This window comes from Taeniopygia guttata, chromosome 17 (assembly GCF_048771995.1).
Source record: "Taeniopygia guttata chromosome 17, bTaeGut7.mat, whole genome shotgun sequence".
Taxonomy (NCBI): Eukaryota; Metazoa; Chordata; class Aves; order Passeriformes; family Estrildidae; genus Taeniopygia; species Taeniopygia guttata.
Window position 1 is genome coordinate 8,141,545 of NC_133042.1, and position 25,134 is coordinate 8,166,678.

Sequence of the window (25,134 nt, forward strand, 5' to 3'; positions counted from 1 at the left end):
CTATTTCCCCCCATTTCCCCCATCACTTTAAGAAAAAAAACCAAAAAAAAACCCACAAAAAAAAAAAAAAAAAAAAAACCCATCAAGCCAGCAGCTCGGCGGGCCGGCGGGGCGGGCGCGGGGCGGCGCTGCTCGGCTCGGCTCGGCTCGGCTCGGCTCGGCTCGGCTCGGCTCGGCTCGGCTCGGCCAGGCTCGGCTCGGCTCGGCTCGGCTCGGCTCGGCTCGGCTCGGCTCGGCTCGGCTCGGGGCGGGCGCGGCGCTGCCGCTCCCCCTGCGCGGGCCCCGGCGCGGAGCCGGGCGCGCCCGGCGGAGCCGAGCGGCGGAGTTGCGTTCTCGGAGTTTGCCCCAACTCCGCGGCCTCGGCTGCGGAGCTGCAGCTTTCCCGCTGCCTCCTCCTCCTCCTCCTCCTCCCTTCCTCTCTCCTCCTCCTCCTCCTCCTCCCCGTGGGTGTTTTTTTTTTTTTTTCCTCTCTCCCCTCCTCCCCTCTCCCCCCGCGCTGATTTCCCTCCCCTCCGCCCGCCCTGCCTGTGTGTTTTCGCCGCCGCGCTCGCCGAGCCCCTTGGCATGAGTTAAGCACCAGCCATGGACACCAAACACTTCCTGCCGCTGGGTGAGTTCTGTTCCGAGAGATTCTCCCTTCCTACCGCGGGGGGTGGCGGGTGCTTCGGGACGATAAAATCACCGCCTGTCCTGCCGCTTTCCCCCCGCACCCACCCGCGGCTCCGCTGCCCCTTCCCGCAGCGCGCACCGGGGGCCGGCGGGCGGGGGATGCGCTCGCCCCTTCCCCGGGGAGCGCCGCGGCGAGCGCGGGCCGGCCCGGCCCCTGCCCCCGGCCCCTGCCTTGGAGTTGGTATTTTTGTTTTGGTTTGCTGTTGGGTTTTTTTTGCTGTTGGTTTTTTTTTTTTGTTGTTTTGCCGTAGCGCAGCCCCGGGGATGGCGGGCCCCGGCCGGGAAGCCGAGCCGGGCCGAGCCGGGCCGGGCCGGTCGGGCAGCGGCGCTTTGAACGGGGCAGCGGCAGCCGGCAGAGCCCCCTCCCCGCCCGGGGCCGGCTCTGCTCCGGGCTCGGCAGCGCTCAGCCTGTTCTTCCCCCTCTTGCCTTTCCTCTCGGTTTATTTTTTTTCTCTAATTTTTGACTTTTCTCCGGTTTTTTATTTTTTTCCTCTCCCCGCGGCATGCGGGGCGCGCAGCCGGGCAGGGGGAGGCAGCGCCCGGCCCCTCCGCTCGCATCTCCGGCTCCCTGACCCGCCGCGGTTGGGACCCTCCTGCCTTTTTGTTCTTATTTTTTTATTCCCCCCCTCCCCTCCCTCTTCTCCTTTTAGCTGCGTTTTAAAACCTATTTCCAGCCGGAGTTTGCCATCGTTTCGGTGACTGAGTCAAGTCCTGGCTTGTAAGGGCGAATGCCTCCTGCGTCTCGCTTCCAGGAGAAGTGATATTGCAGAGCTCAGTGCTCGGGGTGGGGGGAAGAAAAGTTTGAGCGAAGTCGCCTGGCGCCAAGTCCGGGAGAAGGGGAAGAGGGGCGAGTGCTGCCATCCCTGTCCCCGCTCAGCCCGCTGGCTCCCAGCCTCCGGCCGAGCGAGACCGTCCCTCTTGCCTTCTCCGGGTTTAAATCTCTGCTCAGCCTCTCCAGCCTGCCGCTGGTGTGTTTTGATTCTTTCTTCCTCTTGTTTTTTTTTTTTTTTTTTTTTTAATTCAGTGTGGTTTTTTGTTTTTTTGGGTTTTTTTTTGCTTGTGTTGTTGACAGATTGCAATTTCAGTCGTTCCTTAAAAAGAGCAGAATAAATACAAGCATCACAAGGTTTCCTGCAAGCCCAGCCTGCTGAGAGGCTTTTTCCAGGGCTGTGGTGGTCTGGGGAGACCTGTGGGCTGGCAGAGCTGTAGGTGGCATCTCTGTGCCCCCAAAAATCCCAGTTTTAGAGTGCCCCTTGTTGTCTGGGCTGGGAGATGCTGTTGGGGCCAAAAGCATCTCACCTGCAGTGTGTCCCTGGTTCCAAATCCAACCAGCTCCTCTTGGTTGTGTCCAGTGCAGTTGTTGGGGCTCATCCCAGCAGAAAGAGCCTCTCTTATTCACTGGAGTGGTTTAACCTTCGGGCTGGCTGTTTGGGGGATTCACATTTCCTTGGATGTTGTTGTGGAAGACAATCCAAATCTGGGTTGATCCGGGCGGGCTCAGGCCTCTGTGTACCTTAGTTGTGTTTTCTGTCAGTCCTGAACTCTCCTGTTGTGCTGTAAAGGCTAAAAAATACATTGTGTTATTAGTCAGGTTGGTTTGAGGGGGTAGGAGGGGGAGAGTCTGTGACTGCTGGCTCGGGGAAGGGTTTTCACGCTGCTGCAAGTGGAAAACAACTGATTTATCTGCTCATTTTAGAAGTGTGTGCGTGGTGGGGCTGCGCCACACACTGTGCAGCACACCAGGAGCATCCCCAGGGAAAACAGGGCAGCCCCCCAGGACAGCCCTGCTGGGGGAGGCTAAAACATCTCATCCTTGTCTGAGGAGAAAATCCATCTGTCTGTGGGAGCTGTTTGGGGTGTGTGGTCTGGGATTGTGCTGCTGGAGGAGAGACTCCCAAACTTTATGTGCTGGTCTTTGGTCGTTGGTTTTTGGGAAAAATCCCTTTGGCTGCAAGGGCAGTGGTTGCTGCAGATTTTGGAGAGGGAGATCTTGGTCCTGCTCTGGGCAGTGCAGGCAGGTTGTGTCTGAAAGCTCGGGAGCAGTTTGTGGGATTGAGGGGAATGTGAGCTGAGACTTTCCCAGTGAAACCAGAGCTGGATGAGCCATGGGGCCTCTTTAGAGGCAGGATGGTCCAAACCCCACCAGGTCCCAACTTTGCAGGGTCCCAGGGTGTTTCACCAACCCAATCTCATGCCATTTTTGGGAGCTGGTGCTGGAAATACCCAGGAGAGAAAACCAGCCCAGCTTGTGGGATTTGTTTCCCTGCACACCAGTACAGGCCTGAGCTGAGGAACAGCAGCAACACAGCCAAAATTCTACCCCATTACTGTGTCCCCATCAAAATCTAAGCTCAGTTTGGCCCAACAAAGCCAACCTGGTGGTTCCTGGCCAAGTCCTGCCCGTGGTTAGACATAGATAACGCTGCTGATGTCATGGCTGGAAGTGTGGCCAGCACTGGGCACTTTTAATAGTAGTATCTCATTTTCCTGCTTCTCTGGAGAGCTGCTGGCAGATGCCAGCCAGAGGCTCCCCATGAGGACAGCACGTCCCTGGGCATCTCCCAGGCTGGCTGCTGTCACCCTCTGCCATCCCAGTGCCAGGACAACCTGCAGCCTGGCACGGGGGCTGTGGGCACAGGTACCTCCACAGCCTTGGTGGGGATTAAAACACCTCAGGGTCCAGCAGATGCTGCCTTAGAGCCATCTGGAGTTACAGTCCTGCCTTTATTAGGCTTAGCTTGCTCAGGGCTGTCCAGCTTTTGTTCCTCTCTGTTGTGCCAGGTCTCCAGGAGGAGGAAAATGTAGGATAAATCCATGGTGTAAGTGCTTTTGGGGCTGTGGGGATCACCTCTGGTGGGGTGCACGAGGTCAGGCTTTCACGGGGCACTGATGTGCAAACCAAGGACTCGTTTCTTCAGGTGGCTGCTTGTTCTCTTAGTGCTTTATTTTCACTTTGCCCATTCCCTGGGTATCTCTGGGGAGGAAAAAAGGCTGGTGGGTTCAGGGAGCTCTCCCTCAAGGCTCAGCCTCGTGGGGGAAGAAACAGTTAACGGGTGTCCGAGGCTGGCGCTTCCCTCGAGGTCACTCCAGCGGGTTGTAACCTCTGTGTGTCCCTCTTCCCACCCTGCAGCCGTGCCAGGGCCGGCTGCAGCTGCTCAGGATGTGGGGTGAGGACTGTCCGTGCCGTGCTCGGGGCTGGAGCTGCAACACTTCCGAGGAAAACAGCAAAACAACCAAGAGCATCCATCAAGCACCTTCATCCCTGTGGCCGGGATGAGCCTGGATGCTGCAGGGTGGGAACCTCTCTTTGGGTTGAGACCTCACCACGATGCTCAGTGCAGCTCTTGGTGCCCTCAGGAATGGACAGCTGATGTGACAACCTTCAGGGAGGAGAACTGAGAGATGTGGGAAGTGTCTGAGCATCCCAGGGAGGAAGGAGGAATCCTCTGCCCCACATCTGCTTGGCTCCGTGGGGCTCCTTGGTAGGAGCAAGAGATGAAGTCTGGTTGTGCTCAGACTAGAGCCTCGTCTCACAGGGACATTTCTCTCTCTCTCAGGATTTTTCATAGAGGTGCACAGAGAGAAATGTCCCTGTGACAGGCTCGACCTCTCCTCGTTGACATATGCAAAACAAGCCGGGAAGGAATTTTTGCCTTTTCCAGAATCTGGGCTGTGATGGTGAAATAAATCCTGAGAGCGTCCCTGAGTTTATTCCACGTCGTCCTGCTGTGTTGGAGGGAGCGTTTGTGTTTCTCAAATTTAGGGTATTTTATTTATTTAAAAGAGAGCGGGGGAGAAAGCCACAGAATTTGAGTTATTCATTGCAAATATTATTATTGGCGTTTTGCTCCTGTTGAGGGGGAAAAAAAAAAACAACGAGGGGGGAATCAAAACATTTCACTGGAAAATACACCCTGGCTTTGTTCCACCCACATCTTCAAGGCAAAAATACATATTTATTAAGAAATGGGTTAAAAATCTTTTTGTTGAGTATTGTTTTCTGGGAGCAGGGGTGGGTTGCCATATGCTAGAGTCCTGCCACTGGGCTGAAATTTGGATTTTTTTAGGGTTTTTTGCAGGATGGCTAAGGAAAGAAACAAACAGAGGAGCTGTGGGTGCTGCAGGGCTTTGGGGTGTGCATTGGTCCTGCCTTGTCTATGGGCTGTGTGTTCCTGTGAGCATCCTGGTGCCTTTTCCTGGGGATTGTGTGTGCTCAGAGTATTCCCCGAAGCTCCCAGCTGCCTGAAATCCCCAAATCATTCCTGCTATAAATAACCCAGCAGTGAGACAGCAAGAGCTGCTGGCCCTTGGCAAGGGATTTAACTGGGGTGTGGTGATGCTGTGAGGACACTGAGGGGTCCCTGTGCCCCAGCTGGGCTCTTCCACTGAGCCAAAGCCTGGGATCCCTCAAATCCCTGCTGGCCAAGTGCTGCAGGGACCTTCCTTGCGAGCTGGGCAACATAATTGGGCTCTAATTAATCCTTCTCTGGCTTTGATCCCCAAGTTGGGGAGGGATCTGCTGTGGGGAGGGAAGGAACTGAGGCTCTCCTCGCTCTGACCTGTGGTGTGGAGGGCATTTCAGAGGGGTGCTGGGGGATGTGGAAGGATGTGGGGACTCAGGAGGGATGCTCAGAAGTGTTTCAGGAATGCTCAGAAGTGTCAGGGATGCTCAGAAGTTTCAGGGATGCTCAGAAGTATCAAGGATGCTCAGAAGTGTCAGGGATGCTCAGCACTTGAGGGATGCTCAGTTTGCACGGGATCCATCCCAGCACTTCCCTAATTGCTTCCTAAAAGGCCCAGGTGGGCTCTCCAAGTCAGTCAAGCTACAAAGCAATAGGGGAGGCAGCCTGGGTGGTTTTATTTTAATTGATTTTGTCAGGAGTTGCTGTATTTTATTACATTTAAAGACTAGACTCTGGAATAACTTTGAACGTTTGACACGCACACAAAAAGCAGCTTTCTGACATTTTCCTCTTTGCTTGTCTTTTATTTTATTTCTCCCCTCTCCTCCTCCTCAAAGGGAAGCGTGTGCCTGGAGGGAGGACAGAGGAGGAGGAGGGAGGAGCGGTTGTGTCTCTCCAAAGGCTGCTCAAACATCAAGGCAGCGCGAAGCAGATGAAATAATACTGCAAATAAGGATTTAAAAAACCCTACAGAAGGATCCCCACACATGCCAGCCAGCTCAAACTGCCAGAAGATTTTCAGACAGAAGCAATTTAGCCTGGGAAAATGCTCTATTGTTGAGATGGAAACTGGCTGTGAGAACTTGCCTTTCTGACAAGGTTTGGCGTAGAAAAAGCAAAGCAAAGTCAAGGAAATCAACCTGAGTTTTTATTTAGAGGGGAGGGAGCTTTTCAAAATGGAGGGTGTTTTCTGAGATAAACAGGGAACAATTCCCTTGTGAGAAAGGGAAGAAAGGGCTCAAATTAAGCCCAAACGCAGCTCCTCTCCTTTGAAATTTTGTTTAACGTGGAGTTAAAAAATAATCCTGTTCAAACAGACCATTCGTAAGCACGAGATGCTTGGGCTTTTTTTTCCTCCCCCCCCTTTCTTTCCCTTTTCCCTCACTGTGATCCACAATAAAAGTTCCAAGGTTGCACCTTGGGGCTGTAATTCTGGTCACAGCTGTGCCCGTGCCAGCTCCTGCCTCTGCACATCAGGAGGGGATGGATCTTGCCTCCAAAACTCCTGGTCTGCCCAGATGAGGCAGATACAGGGTGGGAAACTGAGGCACACGGGAGCGTCTGAGCTGGGAACGGGGCCCGGAGCGAGGGCGTGGGGTGGTTGTGAAAGCTCCTGCAGAGCTGATCCGTCTGGGGTGGCAGATCCACAGAGCTCCACAGAGCTCCCCTGGGCTCTGCAGGGTCCAAACCCTCCAAACCCCCACACCCCCAAAGCTGCTTTTTGGCCCAGGAGCAAAGGAAAGCGCCCAGGTGGGGTTTGGGGGTGTGCCAGGTGCTCCCAAAGCGCAGGGCAAGGAAGAAACACCCTAAAGATTCACCCAGTAAGGTGAGGGCTGGCATCCCCTCCTGCTCCAGCACGAGATAATCCCTCACACTGTGGTCATTGCTCCTTCTTCCAAAACCTCAGGGATTTGATTTTTTGGTCAAAAACTTGGTTTTTTGGGCCATGAGTGGAAGTTGGTGGTGTGTTTGGCTTTGGGTCTTGTCTGAGCCTTTCCCTGGATCCCATCAGCTGCAGGATTGCTGCAGAGGCAGGAGATAAAAGGGCAACAGCGGTATTGGGGACCAATAAAATGGTAATGGGATTCCCAGCTGGCTGTTACTTTTCATGGGCTCGTCTTTTGTGGAGTTTTGGCTTTCTTCAGCTTTACAGACTTGGGGAAAAAAAAAGGAAAAAAATCCAGAGAGAGGGAGCTGGGGGAGCCTCCTGAGATTTACAGCCCCCTCAACTCCTGGAGCAGATCCTTTGTGCTGCCAGGAGCGGATTAGGGAGGGATGCCCCATCTCCTTTCAGCTGGGCGGGAAGGCAGAAACATTTGATTATTGTTTTTCCATTTTTGGCTGACAAGTGAGTGCTGGAGGAAAGTTGTTTTCTTTTCTCTCTCCTCTTTCTCTCTCCTCTTTCTCTCTCCTCTTTCTCTCTTTTTTTTTCCTTTTTCTGTGAACTCTGTGGGCTGCTGTGAGACAATTTTCCTGTGGGCAGCGCGTCTCCTACGTGCCCGTTCCGGAGCCGCAGTGAGGCAATGGCAGTGATGAGGCAAGAGTGGAAGGAGAAGTGCAGGAGGGGACAGCTTCCACCCAAAATCCACCCTGAGACACGGAGATGGCAGGAGAGGGGGTGAATTTCCACCCAAAATCCACCCTGAGACACAGAGATGGCAGGAGAGGGGGTGAATTTCCACCCAAAATCCACCCTGAGACACGGAGGTGGCAGGAGAGGGGGTGAGTTTACACCCAAAATCCACCCTGAGACACGGAGATGGCAGGAGAGGGGGTGAGTTTCCAGCCAAAATCCACCCTGAGACACGGAGGTGGCAGGAGAGGGGGTGAGTTTCCACCCAAAATCCACCTTGAGACATGGAGATGGCAGGAGAGGGGGTGAATTTCCACCCAAAATCCACCCTGAGACATGGAGGTGCACGGGTTGGGATGGGAGGGGATGCAGGAGCTGAGTGAGGGATGGTGAGTGGTGGCACAGAATTGGATCAGAGAGGCAGCAGCAGAGCCAGGGGTACCACACTGAGCTGGGGGAGCTGTTTGGCTGCTCTTGGGGGTGTGAAGGATGGGTGAGAGTGGTTTAGCAGCATGGCAGCTTCCCTGCCCTGCTCCCAAAGATCTGTGTGCAGGTGGGGGCTCTTGGAAAAGGGATATCAAAGAAAGAGAAGTGCCCTTTCTGTACTGGTCATCCTTACCAGACTAAACTGGGCTCCCCTTCTGCCCCCACCCCTTCTTTTTCTGCCCCATTTGTGGGGGATGAGTGATTTTATCAGGCCTGGGGAGTTGTGGCTCTGCCTGGTGTGCAGGAGCCGTGGTCTCTGACAGCATGGAGCAGGCACTGGGGATGCTGGGGATGCTCGAGCACACTGTGCTGGGGAAATCCATGATCCCACACTACATCCCATCAGTGTTGGGGCTGCTTCTGGAGACCCCTCACACCCCACAGCAGCCCTGGGGGGGATGTTTAGTGGTTTAGCAGAAAATAGGGGTACCAAGGAGGGTGCCCATGGCTTGTGAGAGGGACCAGGTGACTTGAGCAAGTTGACAGCCGCTGTCTTGGAGCTCTGCACCTGCGTGACCAACCCTCCCTGCTGACCTGCACTTGTTCAAGTGTGACTTTCAATTGATCATAAAAATCCAGCGTGATTCACAGCGTTCCTGCCCTGCAGCCTGCCGGGCTCTGTCTCTCTGCATTCACGTAGCGTGAGAGAGCAGATTGCCCTCCAGTTCATCCTGCTTAGCCTTAATGGGGAGCCGCTGCTCACTGGGGCTGCTCCCCCCACACACTCCTGGAATACATTAAAAACAGTGGCTTAGCATTTTAATTTCTTTTTTTTTTTCCCCCTCGGATGCACGAAGAAAACCCCTCTCCAGGCGAGCTCCCAAACCTCGGGGTGTGGGGAGAAGGGAGGGAGGTGCAGCCCCCGCGTGCGTGCGTGTGGCTCACAGACAGTGAAATTGCACCCTAGAGTTATAAAGCAATTGTCTAGCTCAGCAGCAGAATGAGCATGAAATGGTGCAGAAAGCAACTAAATAAAATTGGGTAAGGCAGATGCATGAAAATAATGACATCTCTATCCTGTAGTCAGGCGCACTCGCTCTTCCTCGCTGATAAACTTTTATAACAGACTTTGCATTTATTTTCCCGGGCAACTCTCCTGCCATGGAGATGTGTGTTGGTGTGGGGTGAGTCCCTGCACCCCTCTCCCGTTTCTTGGGGCTGTACACCCCTGCCCCTCCCCTCCCTGTCTCCCTCTTCCTTGTTTTTGTTTTCAGAGCGGGATTTTTATGCTCGGTCAGACACCAAAGCGATAACCTTTGCGACTTCATTTCCTTTTTGGTGGCCGTGCCAGGCTGAGGGAGCCCTGTGAGCTGGTGGCTCTCAGGGTGGCCTCCCATGTCCCATGCAAGTGGAATGCAGAGATGCTTTCCTGCTTTGCTCTCACTTGGGAGTTTTCTCCTTTTTCCCGTGAGGCTGAGGTTGAGCAGGCTGCTGTGTGGGGCTTAGGGCACCACAGCAGGGCTGGAACACCAGGCTGGTGCACTGTCATCCCTTCTCCCTGGTGATGGCTGGTGACACCAGGGCCACCTGCTCCCACACTATTTATCCAGCTGGATGGGTTAAAATGCTCCCAGTTTGGGCCTGGAGAATTGACTTCAGCTGTGATTCCTCCCCAGCCTTTCCCCTGGGCTCTGAGCTGCTGTCCCTGCTCCGACAGTGCCTTGCAGTTGTTGGCCTCGGCTTCCCCATCCACTCCCAGGAAGCTGATGCTTCCAACACAGTCCAATGTTTTGTTTGTTTTGTGCCAGGATCCCCGTGGAGACTGGGAACAAGCAGCTCCTCTTCCCGCCCAAGAGGCCCTTTAGGTGACATTAAGGCTGTGTCCCCACTGTCCTCACGCCCTCCTGCCTCTGATGGCATCGCTGGGCACTGCTCCACGCGCTTGTGGTGCCAGGGATGCCCTTTGTGGACAGGGTGTAGTGCCTGGATGCTTTGGAGGGTTCAGGACTGAGCTGCCCGTGGATTCCTTTCCTTGTCTGCGAGGAAAAATCAGCCCTGGGCTGTGCTGGTGCCTGGGGCTCACCACGCAGATTCTGCAGCAGAATCTCCATCTCTGCCTTGGCTTTGCTGGGATGTGTCCCTGGAGTCCCAGATTAGCTGCTCCAGTGCCTGCCCATCACACGCAGCCCAGCGTGGGTCCCATGGGTGGGCTGGAGCTGCGTGCTGGCTGCTCAGCCCCGGAGCACAGCAACACAGGACACGGCGTTTTCCCCTCCTCCTGCCAAAAGCCAGCTCCTCTGGAGTGAAGCAGAGCAGGAGGTTTCCCTGCAGCGATTTTTCTGGCTCTGGGCAGCTGGATGCCAAAGCCCTGCCAGCTTTTTTTGCTGGTGTGGTTCCGCAACACCGGAGCGGCGAGGAGGAGGAGGGAAATGCACGCGTGCAAAAATCAGTGTGAAAGCATAAATCAGGCCAAGAGTGAAAGGTTAAAGAAATCCAGAGGAAGCAGAGCGATGTGTGTGATAGAAAGGGGTTTCCTGTACCTACAGAGGCCACCCAGGCTCCCTTCCTGCCGGGGAAAACCAAAACTTTTTGCACCCCTAAGCAAATTGTGGTTGGCTGCTTGGGCACGCTGCGAGCCAGCCGTGCCAGCCTGGGTGTTAATGCCTTGTGCTTTACAGGCTGCCCTTCCCAGCCCCTGCCGTGGCATTTATTCATAGGATGCCCAGGCAGATCCTGGGAAGTGCTGCAGTTGGAATAGGGCACAAAGGGCAGGATGCAGGGACCTGTGCTGCCCTAAATCCACATCGAGCTTTGCAGACAACCTTGGAGAGGAGAGCCAGGTGGCTGTCCCAGCAGGGACAGCAGTGCCACTGGTCTCTACCTTGCCCTCAGGAATGGGGAGAGACATCTCTGGGCTCTGCTGGGTGGGGATTTGATGCTGTTCTGGGCTGGACATGCTGGAATGGGCTCACTGTGGGCAGGGACATCATTCCCACATGAGGTGGGACAGCGCAGCGCTGCTCCCTGGAGCTCCCTGCACAGCCAAACCCCAAAATGCTGCTGTTGGGGCTGGTTGGCAGATTTCTGTCCTGTGCAGGTTTTTCAGGGGTCTCCCATCCTGGTGCCAGCTCTCCCTGCTGTGCCAGGGCTGGTGGCTGGTCCCTCTCAGGCTGGCACCTCTGGGTGCTCCACATCAGGGCCCGACCTCAGAGGGGCTCCAGGAAGAGTCCAGGCTCCGGGACAATTACCTGCAGGCCCCTATGGAAGCACTTAGGAAGGCTTAGCTGATCCCAGCTGCAGATAGCCTGGCCCCAGGCCAGCAGGTTGCTGTTGTGTGCAAATGTGGGAGCTTTAAACAGTGGGACTTGCTGGGAGCAGGACCCCCAGAGGGCAATTTGGGGTGGCTGATGCTGGCACCTTGAATTACACCCTGCTTGTAAGGTTGGGAGACACAGATTTCGTTGGCTGAGGGGTTTTTGGCAGTGTTTGGAGCTGTGTTTTGGTAGCGGTGCTGCTGCTCCCTGGTGCTTTACCCTGGAGTGTCACCCTCCTCTCCAAGAGGGAGAACCAGCAATTCCCTTCTGGCAGGTTGCTCCCTCTTTGTGCCTCACCTGTGGGGCAGGTTTGCTCTGTGGAAATCAGAGGCCATCGGGCTCTGTTGGGCTTTTCCCACTGCATTTTTCTGTCTGGGATGGCTGAGGGGCGCCGGGCGCCGCTCCCTGCGGGCGTTCCTCCGGTTGTCCCGGTGTTGAGCCATGGGAGCTGAGGCTGGGCAGGTGAGGAAAACCACGTCTGGCCAGGTTTCACGGCCTCTAGGTGTGTGCAGGAAATGTTGCAGGGCAGGGATTTCTTGCAGCAGGCCCTGGGTGGCTGGTAACAAACAGCAAGGTGCCCATCTGCAGCCCCCACCCACGCACACAAGGGGAGGCTTCTCCTCTCCAAGCACCTTCCCAAAACCCTGGGGCTGCTCCAGGAATCCTCCAGGTCTCTTTCTTGGAGCAGTTGCATTTGCCCTCAGGTGCTGGGAGGTGCAGCATCACACCCTGGGGGCACACAGCTTGGTGGAGCTCAGCAGCACCCCAGGAATGGTGCTGGGGGGGCCCCAAAACTCTTCTCAGGTCTTTCCCAGGCAGGCAAACCTTGGGGTACAACCTGAGAAAGCAGTGCTGTGGAGGGTGAAGCTCATCCTGGCTCATCCCTGAGAGCAGAGAGATGCTCCAGTCCTGCCCAAAATCTGGGGACCCCAAAACAGCCCTTTGTAGGGACACCAGGACACGCTGGGGTGGAGGAGGGCTGGGAAGGAAGGGGTGAGCCTGGAGCTGGGTGTAGGGATGTGCCTGCAGGGTGGGAGCACCGGTCCTGCCAGTTCTCCCAGGCTCTGGGAAGTCCCTCCAGCTGCAGTCAAGGCCAGGATGAGGTCCCAGGTCCCTCTCTGCCACCAAGGGCTCTTCCTTGGCTGCTCAATTTTATGTCTTTAAGAGCACAGGCTCTGGGAAAACACGCGGAGAGCCTGGCCCTGGCTGGGAGTAAAAGCCAGCTTTGCGTGGGAAGGGAAGGCAGAGCCAGTGCACTCCTAATTCAAAGCACCTTTACAAATGAAGAAAGTAGAAGTGACTCTACCAAAAAAAAAAAAAAAAGAAAAAAAAAAAGGCCAACCTCAATGCATTGAGCAGCCCTGTAATTGTCGGTGTGGAAATCACAGGCACATGAGGACTTGCAGTGAAGGATTAAATCCACAGCCTGATTTCCAAAGTGCAGGAAACAAGCTCCTGGCACAGCTTTTGGGGGTCCCACGGGACCTTGGGCAGAGGAGCTTTTGTCAGGGTGGATTTTTGGGGACCCTGTGGCAGGATCTGGAGCTCAGCATTGATTTCATCAGGTGGCTTCAAGATTGCGTCAGCTAACCAAGGACTGGGATTGACCTGCAGTGATTTGCCAACTTTATTATTAAGACAATGATGGGGCTGAGCTGGAGGAGAAGGATTTTGGTGTTCTCTGCCTGGTGGGATGACTTGGAACAGCACTGGCAGCACTTCTCCAAATTTTCAGCCCTTTTTGCTTTGAGGAGGTAAAATCCTGAATGTACCTTGAGGAGTCATTGAGGAGAAGGACTTTCCATCCCAGCTCTTGGCCCTGTCAGTAGCTGCAGAAGAAGAGCATTATAAGGAGCTATTCATCATTGCAATTATTTTATTAAGAGAACACTGTGTGCTTGGGAGCTGGAAGAGATGGAGCTTTGGGATGTTTTCAGCATGATAAATACGGGTTGGTTACATCACCCAGCTTTTAAAAAATGGTGTGTGTTGTCCTGGTGAGAGAGGATTTGCAGACAACCTTGGAGAGGAGAGCCAGGTGGCTGTCCCCAGCAGGGACAGCAGTGCCATTTGTCTGTGCCTTGCCCTCAGGAAGGGGAGAGACATCTTTGGGTTCTGCTGGGTGGGAATTTGATGCTGTTCTGGGCTGGACATGCTGGAATGGGCTCACTGTGGGCAGGGACATCATTCCCACGTGAGGTGGGACAGCGCAGCGCTGCTCCCTGAGTGCTCTGCACAGCCAAACCCCAAAATGCTGCTGTTGGGGCTGGTTTGCAGATTTCTGTCCTGTGCAGGTTTTTCAGGGGTCTCCCAGCCTGGTGCCAGCTCTCCCTGCTGTGCCAGGGCTGGTGGCTGGTCCCTCTCAGGCTGGCAGCTCCGGGTGTGTTATCGCGGCCGCGCGCCGGGGTAAAGTCCACCATGGGAAAATGCCCGGTGGACTTTTAACTGGAGTCCTCTGCAGAGCACAGCTTCCAGAGCTTTAACTGTTTCCTGGCAATCTCTGAGAATGCAGCAGAGGATGGGCTGCCCACCTGGGGTCAGCTCCCCGCAGCAAGGGCCATGCCAGGGTGGTCATGGGGTTCCAGGGTCACCACTACATGTCTCCACTGGTTGAGCTGCCACAGTCTGAGCTCTTGGCTCAGCTGTGGTTGTCCAAAATGCTGCTTTGGGCATTTAGGGGCTGCTCTGGGATTGTGGGACTCTGCTCCTCAGGCCACAGGCAGTGCTCCCTGCCCTGCTCTCGCTGCTGCTGTGTGCCCTCAAAGGATGAACACTGATGGGCATCACTCTGTAGCATCCTCACCTATGGCAAACTGCATCTGGAGGTTGAAAGGAGCCTTGGCACTGTGGTTTTTGCTGTCCCACACTCTTGATTTTGCCTCCTGCTTTAGACACCTGAGTGCCTGGTGGGATTTATTTCAGCATCTCCATTCTTCTCCCATTTACCATTTCCCTTGCTTTTGTTTTGCAGCTTTTTTTCTCCCCCCTCCAAGGTGTGAGTCTTGTTTGCTCTGGGTGGGTCTGTGAGCCCTGAGCAGGTCCCCAGTGCCAGCCCAGCTGGTGACAGCAGCACAAGCAAGCAGCCACCTCTCTGTGTCATGGAGTGGTCGACCCATTCTCAGTGGGGACAGGGCCAGGGCGTGCTCCCAAAGGGATTTATGGAGGGAAATTCACGTGGTGTAGGATTTTTGTCCATGGAGAGCAGCTCAGCATGGGATGGCATCGCTGGCTGTCCCTGCAGGCACAGCTCAGTGAGGGAAGCTCCCCATGTGCCACCAGCTGTGCCCTCCTCAGTGGAAGTGATTCCAGGGTGAGAAATTCCCACTGTGGAAACCTTTATTACCGGGCAGAACTAGGTTTGTTTTGTTTATCATCCATTTACTTGGCTTTGGAGGCATGCCCGGAGTTCTCCAATTTTGTGTGTGTGTGGATGTGTGATTTATTAGGATTCAGGGCTGGGGTTTCTTTTTTTTTTTCTGGTTTAATTTCACTTCCTCAAACTGACAGGCCGTTTGAACAAACTTCTTTTGGATAATTTCCTCTATAGTTTTAGAGGGCCTCCTAAAAATAAAAAGCGAAAACATTGCAACATGGTCGATAATTAAAAAAACACCCTGTCTGTGACCAGCCTGGGGCCTGATTTTGGTCATAGAGAGAGCTCAGAGGGTAGAAAAAACCCTGAGTTCACTTTTTGGGTGTTTTTGACAGCACTTTAGGGATGGCTGGCTCTGCTGGTTTTGCTGTGGAGCCGTGATCCCAGGCACACTGGGGCATGTTCTGCGTGTCTAAACCCTTGCCAGCTCCCAGCTTTGGTTTCCTCTCCTCGGCTCGATGTGTTCCACAGCAGTCAGGAAGAGGGAGGAGGGAGAGAGGAAAAAAAAAATGCATTTAAGAAAGGCTGGGAAATGTAATGGGAGCCTGCAGAGAGCAGGGAGCAGGTAGGTGAGGGCAGAGCACCTGTAGCTGGGTTTGCTGCCGGCTTCTGCCCCGGGTTTTTATGAGGATTTCGCAAGTGTGGGTTTCGAAATGGCTCACAGAGGGTTTTTGCTGGGTGTGCTCCGGGCCCAGGAGGTGCCAGGGAGCCCCAGTGGGGTCGGGGCAGAGCTGGGGGCACGCAGGGTCCCGGGGGGCTGCGCTGTGCCCATGCTGTCAGCGCAGAGATTGAGATGAAGGAAAACTTCCTTTCCCACTGTGCCAGCTGTGAAAGCATGAGAGAGAGAAATAGAGAGAGAGAGAGAGACAGAAAGATTTCCCCCAGGGATCAGCAGTGATAAAAAGGCTCTCTTTTGAAAAGCAATGAGAGAAAAGAAGTGTGTCTAATCCTCACAGAGAAGAAAGGGAGAACATCCCTCTGCTGAGGGACCCTGGTGTGGAGGCAGCAGCTGGGGCAGGGGAATCCTCTGGGCAGGAGCAGAGAGCAATTTCATTCCCTGGGATGCATTTGGGAGCATTTAGGGGCGCTCCTGGGAGGTGAGTGCTGTGGTCAGGGCGAGGGCAGTGCTGTGAGGGCTGGGGAGATGCTGCTGGCTCATCCCCACCTTGCTCAATCCCTGCAGAGGAGCTCTGCTGGCGCCCTGCGTGGGAGAGACTTGCAGAGATTTTCTTTCCCCTTTTCCCCTTGGCCCTGGGACTGGAGGAGGCTGGAAAGGGGAGCTGCAGCCCCGAGCCAGGAGGGATGTGTGTCCCCAGGGCGGGTATCCCAGGGACTGCTGCAATCCTGGATCCTTTTTCCCGCTGATACGGGGCTGTGCAGCTGGCCTGGCTGGCTGTAGCACCTTCTGCCTGTCCTTTCCTGGCCCAACTCTGTCACCATTTCTTCACCTTCACTGCAGGAGCTGCTCTGTCACCCTGTCAGTGATGGGACAGTGCTGGTCCTGTGCTGGCCACGTCTGAGCCGAGGCCACCAGGGTGCTTTTATTGCTGTTGTGGTTGATGATTTATTTCCAGCAGCAGCCGCCCCGTCTTGTGACTTGATTAAAAATTAAAGCAAACAGAGTGGTGTGGCGTGGCTGCTGTGAGCCCAGGGTCCTTTCCCTGAGCCATGTGGGGTTCCCAGCCCGTGGACTGGGACAGGGAAGTCTAGGAATGGGAGGGAAAAGGTGGATGGCAGTGGAATGAGCTGTCTGGCCAGGAGGGGATGGAGAGGTGGGAGCCATCAGTAGGATTGGGATCCTTTCATGGACTGTAGAGCTTGTGAATGTTTATTTGTATCTCCTCCAGCTGAATAATGGTAATCCCCGGCCAATAAAGTCCTCATTAGGCTGAAATTAATGAGTTTATGTTTCAAAATACAACAACACTCAAACCCACAACCCTGCAAAGGGAACTCCATCAGGAAGGGATGGGTGGATGGGGCAGTGGTGCCAGGGAACAGCTGGGCAGGAAAACCAAGCTGGCATTGGGGTGTACCTGCTCCCTGCAGAGCCTGGTGGGCAGTGGCACCGTCACAGGGATGCTGCAGCATCGGGATGTGCTGTTGGGGAGGGATTCTGGAGACACCCATCAGCATTTTCTGTCGGAGGAGCTGGTGCTGGCCGGTGGGCGAGCTGGGAACATCCTGTGTGCAGGGAGCTCTTGAGCCTCTTGGCTTTAGGGACAGCACCCACCACATCTCAGTGTCACTCACCTGTCGACTCTTCTCGGTGGCAGCAGGAAACCCGGGCTGGAATTCTGGAGATCACCTTGGGATGTCACAGCTGACAGCTTCAGTGCCAGGAGTTTTTGCTCTGGGGGGGCTTTGGCAGAGCCCACCCCCCTGTGCTTGTGTAGAGAGGGATGCAGTGACTCGGGAGCCCCTCGAAGAGAAAGGGGAGCAGGAATTTAGCTCACAGCTCTTGTGAAAGACAGAACTGACTTGATACCTATAATTAGAGCGGGTGTCAAGGAATGAGGTGCAAATTCCTCAGGGGGCATCTCACCAGGAGGGAGAGCAGCTCCTCCCGGGCCAGGGGCTGGGCAGAGGCTGGTGCTGAGCCCCCGAGGATCAAATGTGAGCCCCCAGCTCCTCTCCTTCCCAACAGTAAGGACCTGACGTGGATGGCAAGGCCATGTGTGTCCTGTCTCCAGCCAGCATGAAGAAACCACCGGCGTGGAGCTGTGGCAGTGTGCCTGGTGCTCAGCGGGGTGCTGGATCTGCCCTGGGCTAAAATCCTCCTGGGAAACACATGGCACCTTACCAGGGGCAGAGCTGGGGAGGGAGTGAGGTGGGTTTGGGGTGCATTTTGGGAATTGTGAGGGAGCAGGGGCAGCAGTGGGGTGGGATGGTCTAGGGGAGAGACCCGAGTCCTCAGTGGGGTTGGAGGAAACCCTTGGGGACCCATCCTGCTGTGTGCTGGCTGTGCCACCTCGATGGCCTCGTTCCCCTTTAGTGCCTGTGTTGCCCCCCAGCACGTCAGTGAGGGTGGGGAAACTGAGGCACGGGGCTGTTGTTGCGTGTTTGTTCGGTGTGAGTGCCAGGCTCTTGCATGGTCCCTTCCTTTCCAGCAGTCCCTGGGTTGGTGCCAAGAGCTTGCAGCATTTCAGGGGTCCCTCCATCCCCCCCAGCTCCGTCCCTGTGCCTTCCCAGCAAATGCCAGATCTGCTGAGCAGACGGAAAAAATGAAAAACAGGGAAAAAAAATAAAAAAACCAACACCCTACCCAATAATATGAGGAAGAAATGTTGGTGTGTCCTGGGTGGATTAGTCGAGACTCCTTGCTGGATTCCTCCGAAGGGAGGTGCTCGTGCTGGAAGCCGGCCACCAGCCGGGCCTGCCGCATTTTTCCTGGATTCTCTTGCCATTTCGGCGCTGAACTTAGTCTGAAAACGATGTATTTGTAACTTGGTGGTGTCTGAAGCTTGTCTCGGCTTCGGGCTGCTTGGCTGTCTCCTGGGCTGGCCATGCACTGAGGTGGATGTGGTGGGAGGTGGGGGCTGGACCCTCCATCCCAACTGGACCAGGAGGAGGAAGGGAGAGGAGGAGAGGTTTGTTCTGACGCCAAGAAAACCATTTCAGGAGGTTCCTCCTGCTTGGCCCAGCCACCCAACACAAGTGTGGAGCAATGGGAATGGTGTGTCAGGACGATGGCAGCAGCGATGGGCGAGCCAGTCTGGCCTTGGGATCGTTGTGGAAAACAAGGCTGAGTACCTTGGGAAGGTCTGTGACCCCAGCAGGCAGGACTGATGGCCCAGACACCAGTGCCTTGGAAACAGCCATTGGAGTGTGCAATATTCCTGTCTCTGGGGGTTCCTTTCCCTCCCTCCCTCCCAGCTGTGGACTGTCACAGGACTCTGTCACCTCTGCGTGCCACCCAGGCTGGTCCTTGGCCACGGGCTGGGCTCATCCTGGCAGGGTGCTGAGCTTCTGCTGAGGGCTGGGACACCGTGGGCCCGTTGTTTATTGTAGGGATGCCGGCCACAGTGGCTCTGTGGGGTGTCACTCACTTCCCCTGCTTGGGGACAGAGCCTGCCCAAGCCAGCAGGACAATCCGGGCTGTGTTTTCATAATTAAAACAAATAAAACAAACCCATACGCGGCGTTATTTACAATCCGGGCTGGGGAAGAGTCGAGCTGAATATTGTTTCCTCGCAGAGTTTTTCCCTTTGTGGCTCACACACGAGTTTGTTGTTGTTGGCTGCTCCCGAGGCCGCGGTCTCGCGTGCCGGGGCTGCTGCTGGCCCACAGCGGGTGGCCCGGGGAGCTGGTGTGGGGTGGCCAGGGCTGGGCTCTGTCCATTTTGGGCATCCCTGGGAGCTGGCATGGGGTGGCCAGGGCTGGGCTCTGTCCATTTTGGGCATCCCTGGAAGCTGGTGTGGGGTGGCCAGGGCTGGGCTCTGTACATTTTGGGCATCCCTGGGAGCTGTTTTGGGGTGGCCAGGGCTGGGCTCTGTCCATTTTGGGCATCCCTGGGAGCTGGCATGGGGTGGCCAGGGCAAAATCTGGCTAATGAGTTAATGGCAATTAATTGACTGCAGGGCACTTTGCAGATATTAACTAATTGTTTTGCTGCGATTACCCCAGCTGACAGACTGAGGTGTGGAGCACACCCCGAGGTGTGTTAACACCAGGGCTGTGACTCCAGCCAGGGCTAATTCTGCTCCTGCTGGTGTGGTGAACAATCACCAGGGGCTGCAGGGATGGCAGGATCAGATCCCACCACAAATCCCTCTGTGTTTTTCTCTGCAAGCTCTCTGCACCCACAGACTTTGCAACCCGAGCATCTCTCTGCCTGCTCCGTCCCCGTGAGCGTTTTAGGGGGAGGCAGCTGAAGCCACGATGTTCCTGGTACCCACCACCCACACAGGCAGTCTTGTGTCTGCTGGCTCTTCCCTGTGCTCCCCAGAAGCTGCTGCAGCATCTTGAGCATCCACAGCACCATGGAGGGTTTGCAGAGAGAGAGAGAGAGGAGCTCTCCAGGAGTTCAGGCTCCTCGCTGGGTGCAGCAGATGGTTTGGTGCAGGTGCAGCTATTTTTAAATCCCTCTGGACAGAGTGGTTTGGCCACCGTGCACTTTCTGTTTGTTTGTTTATTTACTACTTTTAGCGGCTGAGGAGTTTGTAGAAATGACTCAAACGTCAAGTTTTGGGGAAGGGATTAAATCTCAGAGCCCCATTGTGTGAGCAGATCTAATTTTAGGCGTGTGATCTTAAAATAGAAGAAAGGAGAGGCAAAGAAAAGCAATAATTAGGCGTTTTTCCCTGGGCCAAGAGAAAACAGGCTGTGAGGTGGCCTCAAGGGAGACATGTGGCTGCCCACAGCCAAAGTCAACACTCTGGGAGGTGGCTGGAGCTGCTCCTGGCTGGCACTGGGAAAGGGCACAGCACAGTGGTGTGGGGGCAAGGTGAGGATCATCCCCCTGGTCTGATGGCACCTGGAAAAGGCACAGCAGAGAGGTGTGGGCACAAGGTGAGGATCAACCCCCTGGTCTGATGGCACCTGGAAAAGGCACAGCAGAGAGGTGTGGGCACAAGGTGAGGATCATCCCCCTGGTCTGATGGGTATTTTGGAGCTTGGCCAGGCTGGTGGGTGTGCATGGTGGGCATGGTTGCTCATCCCACCCTGATGGCTCAGGGCTGGTCCAGCTCCTGATGGAGTTCCTGGCCAGGCAAGGTGGCTCTTGTGTCCACAGCTCCCATGGCCATGTCATGCTGTGCAGGAGGTGACCCTGGCTAGTCTTCCTCATCGACATGGCAAAGGCAGAGTGAAGAGTGATGGGGGGACACATAGGCCGGGTCCCATTTTGTGTCGGGACTCATCATCCCGTGAGCAAATATTCTGGTGATGTTAAAATGATTGGGGTTTTCCAGCAAATCAAAGCTCCCCTAAGCAGTGCCAAGAACAATTCAGCAGCCTCCAAAACCAGCTTTCCCTGAGGATTACTTGTTCCTGGTGCCAGAATGATTGATGAGAACAGGTAGGTTCAGGTGACTCAGTCCGGTGACCTGATGGTCTCATCCCCACAGCCCAGCAGGGACTGTGCCATGGGATCCCTGCTCTCCATGCAGCCCCTGGAGGAGGCTCATCAGAGCCTGACAGCTTGCAGGGCACCTCAGAAACATCCCATGAGCTTGTCAGCACTGTGTAATCTCCTTTCTCCCTCCTCTCCAGGAAACTCCTTGCAAAGGTGTTGACAAAGTCAGAGGATGCAGGGGCAGCTCGTGGTCAGCTCTGTCTCTCCCCGAGCACCCACCAAACCTTCCTGCCTCTGTCAGAGCCTCTCCTCACCTCTGGCAGCCTGGCTGGCTTGGAGGGGATGGAAACCTGCTCCTAATGACAGAGCAGGAATAATTCTTGCTGCTACCTCGATAACAAAACCAGCGAGCGCTGCGAGCTGCCTTTAAACTGCCAGCAGGAGCAAAAATGCAAGGCATGTGTTCAGGGGAAGCTTCAGTCTCTGGGTGTTTTTGGGAGGAAAAAAATCCACATACACAAGACTGTTTGCTTTTGCTTGAAACCTCTTTTGTGATCCCCCTCTCTTGGATGGCTCTGTGACTTTCCACGCCGTAGGTGGATGTTTGTGCTTGGAGATGTTTTTCCATATGCTCCTCATAGCTCCGCTCGCGGATTTTGCACATGGGCTGCAAGAGAGAGGTAGGCTGCTCTAATATCATATGATAATGTGAAATTAGCTCCACTTTACATAAATTGAGACACCCAGGTGCTTCTAGGCCTGGGTAGGGTGTGCTGCCCTCCTTCCCCTCTGCTGGGAAGGGAGGCAGAGCCCTGGGCTGGCTGGCAGCAGGATCCTGGATTCTCTCCGTGCTCACAGGGCTCTGCTCTCCCCTAATCCACTGCCAGCTGAGGGTGAATTCCAACCCGTGGTGGAAATTTAGGTCAAAGGTGCCTTTAGTTCAGAGGAATAGGATCAAATTAGGGCCTTTTGTGCTTGCCTGTGTTGCTTTGGTTTGTTTTTTTCTGAAGGGACTTGCGTAGGCAGGGCTGCAGGAAGGGCTTGGCACATAGATGGGCAGATTCTGACCATCTGTAAATCAGGACAGCGCTGCCTGTGCCTGTGGCAGGGCTGGAATTTCAGCTGGAAAGGTCACAATTGGTCCAGAGCTGGTTTTCAGCCAGGGATGTGTTTGTGGCCCTGCCTGCAGGGGAGAGGTGTGGGCACAGCTGGCAGAGCCCCTGTGCCTGTGGTGTTTCCCCTAGCCCACCCCAGGGAGAGCTGGCTCAGGGACTTCCCTGAGGCCTGGGAGGTGGAGGGATTAAAATGTTATCCCTCGGGAAAAGCAAAGTCAGTGCTGGCTGTGAGCTGGGAGGTTTCCACCAAAGCCCCTGCAGTCCTGGGGAATGGATTACTCCGCTGCCATCCTGGCCCTCACTGCTGGCCTGCATCCTGCTGCCCTCCTGCATCCCATTGCCATCCTTCATGCCCTTTCCCTCCTGAACCCCACTGTCATTGCTCATCCCATTGCCATCCCTGCATCCCTTTCCCCTCCTGCATCTCATTGCCATCCTGGCTCCCATATGCCTCGTGCACCCCATATCCCTCCTGCACCCCATATCCCTCGTGCACCCCATATCCCTCGTGCATCCCATATCCCTCCTGTACCCCATATCCTTCATGCATCCCATATCCCTCCTGTACCCCATATCCCTCGTACATCCCATATCCCTCCTGCATCCCATATCTCCTCCTGCACCCTATATCCCTCCTGCACCCTATATCCCTCGTGCACCCCATATCCCTCGTGCACCCCATATCCCTCGTGCACCCCATATCCCTCCTGCATCCCATATCTCTCCTGCATCCCATATCCCTCCTGCATCCCACTGCCATCCTTCATCTCCTTGCCATTCTACATCTCTTTCCTCTCCTTCATCCCATTTCCCTCCTTTATCCCATTTCCCTCCTGGTTCCCATTTCCCTCCTGGTTCCCATATCCCTCCTGCACCCCATATCCCTCCTGCATCCCACTGCCCTCCTGCCCCATCTGTGCAGTTCTCACTCCTGCTCAGGAGCAGGGCAAGAAGAGGCAGCTCCGTGGCTGTTCTCGCTGTAAATACCCTAAACCCCCAACTTCTGTGGTTGGTTTTTTAGGCTTGGTTCTTTTCTGAAGAAATCCATGAGTTGGCATTGCTGTGTGAGGCAGAGCAGCCTCTTAAAACCTGTTTGTTTTCATTCTGACATTACCACGAGGTCTAAAATAAGCGCTGCAATTTCCAGGCCCGTTTGCATTAGCGATAGGCAGGAGTGAACCATTCAGCCTTATATTAATTGTGCTGGGGTGGGTTGGTTTTTTTGGTGGGATTTTTTTTCCTTTTATTTTTTTTTTATTATTGATGCATAATGTATGATGAGAAAAAGTGAGAAAATAATTAAAGTCTGAAGAGCGCTGCATGGATTCATTCATTATGAAATCTGGGTCAGCAGCCGGAGAAGGAAAACAAGGAAGGGGGGGCTGCTGGAGTGGAAAAACAGGACTTCAGAAGCTGCAGGCACGGCAGGAATGCGAGAAAGGCCCTTTGCAGGCAGCCTGGGAAATCCAGAGCTGCACCGTGGCTGCCCCCCGAGGAGGACATTCCTGCCGGGAATGGGAGGGGGATGCTGGAGAGGGGATTCCCTCTCCTGGCTGCTCCCTCAGCCTGGGCTGGGGGGAGCTGTGCTGAGCCAGCAGATCCTGCCGAGGTGATGGAGGCGCCTGGAGAGGCAGAAAGGCTGTGCTGGGGTTGGGGTTTGGCAGCGGTGTGATCCCAAAGGGCTGTGCTGGGGTTGGGGTTTGGCAGCGGTGTGATCCCAAAGGGCTGTGCTGGGGTTGGGGTTTGGGAGCAGTGTGGTCCCAAAGGGCTGTGCTGGGGTTTGGTAGCGGTGTGATCCCAAAGGGCTGTGCTGGGGTTTGGTAGCAGTGTGATCCCAAAGGGCTGTGCTGGGGTTGGGGTTTGGGAGCAGTGTGATCCCAAAGGGCTGTGCTGGGGTTGGGGTTTGGGAGCAGTGTGATCCCAAAGGGCTGTGCTGGGGTTGGGGTTTGGGAGCAGTGTGATCCCAAAGGGCTGTGCTGGGGTTGGGGTTTGGCAGCAGTGTGATCCCAAAGGGCTGTGCTGGCTTGGACCATCCCTGTGCTGTGATATCTCTGTGCCATTACATCTCTGTGCTGTGACATCCCTGTGCCATCACCATCTCTGTGCCACGAGATCCCTGTGCCACGAGATCCTTGTGCCATAAGATCCTTGTGCCATAACATTTCTGTGCCATGAGATCCTTGTGCCACAGCATCCCTGTGCCATGAAATCCTTGTGCCATAACATTTCTGTGCCACAACATCCCTCTGCCATAACATCCCTGTGCCATCAGATCCCTGTGCCACAAGATCCCTGTGCCATAAATCCCTGTGCCATGAGATCCCTGTGCCATCAGATCCCTGTGCCACAAGATCCCTGTGCCACAAGATCCCTCTCCCACAAGATCCCTGTGCCACCAGTATCCCTGAGCACACCGCTCAGATTTTGGGATTTCAGCCCTTGCCTAGGACGCAGCTAATTGAATTGCAAAGAGTGTGGTTGAAACTTGGAGTCTTCCCCGCTGGCAGGAAGCACAGAGATTTCAAACCGTGCTTTTGTGCTGCTTTGGGAGAAAAAGACAGAATTTTTGGAATTTAATTGCAAGATGGAAATTCCCCTCCTTCCTCTTGCTGCTTTCACAGGAAATATGGCCCAAATTGATCAGACTTTGCAAACAATCAGCATTCATTCTTGGGGAAATATTCCATCATTGGAGCATTCATCCTTGGGAAGTAATTTTCTGACCCAGTCACATTAAGTGCTCTTCTGAGCAAGCACTCTCCATCCCAGTCCCCAGCAGGATGGAATCGTGATCGCAGTAGGAGCTTTTGGGCTTTCTCTTCAAGCAAATATTAATTCAGGCAGTGTCAGGAGACCTTTCCTCTTGTTTTAGCCCATTGAACAGCCACAGGATTGACGTGCTGCTCCAGGGGAAGCCCTCTGGTCTGGCTTGTGCACACACTGAGTTTTATCCCTTCTCCAAAGATCCCTTCCGTGCTCTCCCTCAGATCCGCTCGCATCATGTGGGAACCATAAATAAAAGGCTGTTGAATTTAGCTGCCTGTGTTGCAGCAGGGAGGATGATATAATCCTGCGTGCAGCAGACACGGCGGGATGGGATGGGATGGGTGTAAGGATGGATAGGAACATTGATCCCCTGTGGATCTGCCTTTTCCTGAGGTAGATCCAGCTCCGTGCAGGGGCTGTGTTGGTGACACGGTGACACCAACAGAGCTGGCTGAGCCCTGGGGGTCCCTCCAGGCTCTGGATTACTGGTGCTGCCTGTGGGTGTCCAGGAATGCACCCAGCCCTCCTTCCCTGGGCAGCAGCATCTCCAGCTGTCACAGTTTCCCTCCAGGGATCTGGTTTCCCTCCCCTAAAGACCAGCCTGATTTAGTTCCAGGCTATGCAAAAAAGGGCTGCTTTGGGATGGGGAGTGCCAGGAAGAAATGGTTAAACCGGAGATGCCGGGATGTTTTCCCACAC

The 25,134-nt window shown here is 54.9% G+C and overlaps 1 protein-coding gene across 1 annotated transcript in view; it reads left to right on the forward strand.

Annotated features, from left to right (window-relative positions):
- Window positions 1–247: 247 nt before the first annotated feature.
- The window catches only part of RXRA (retinoid X receptor alpha), a 95,762-nt gene continuing 70,875 nt past the window's right edge, over window positions 248–25,134 (forward strand). Inside the window, exon 1 of the mRNA XM_030286447.4 lies at window positions 248–610. Within this exon, the coding sequence (XP_030142307.1) occupies window positions 583–610 (28 nt within the window). The 5' untranslated portion in view covers window positions 248–582. The remainder of the gene's footprint in view (window positions 611–25,134) is intronic.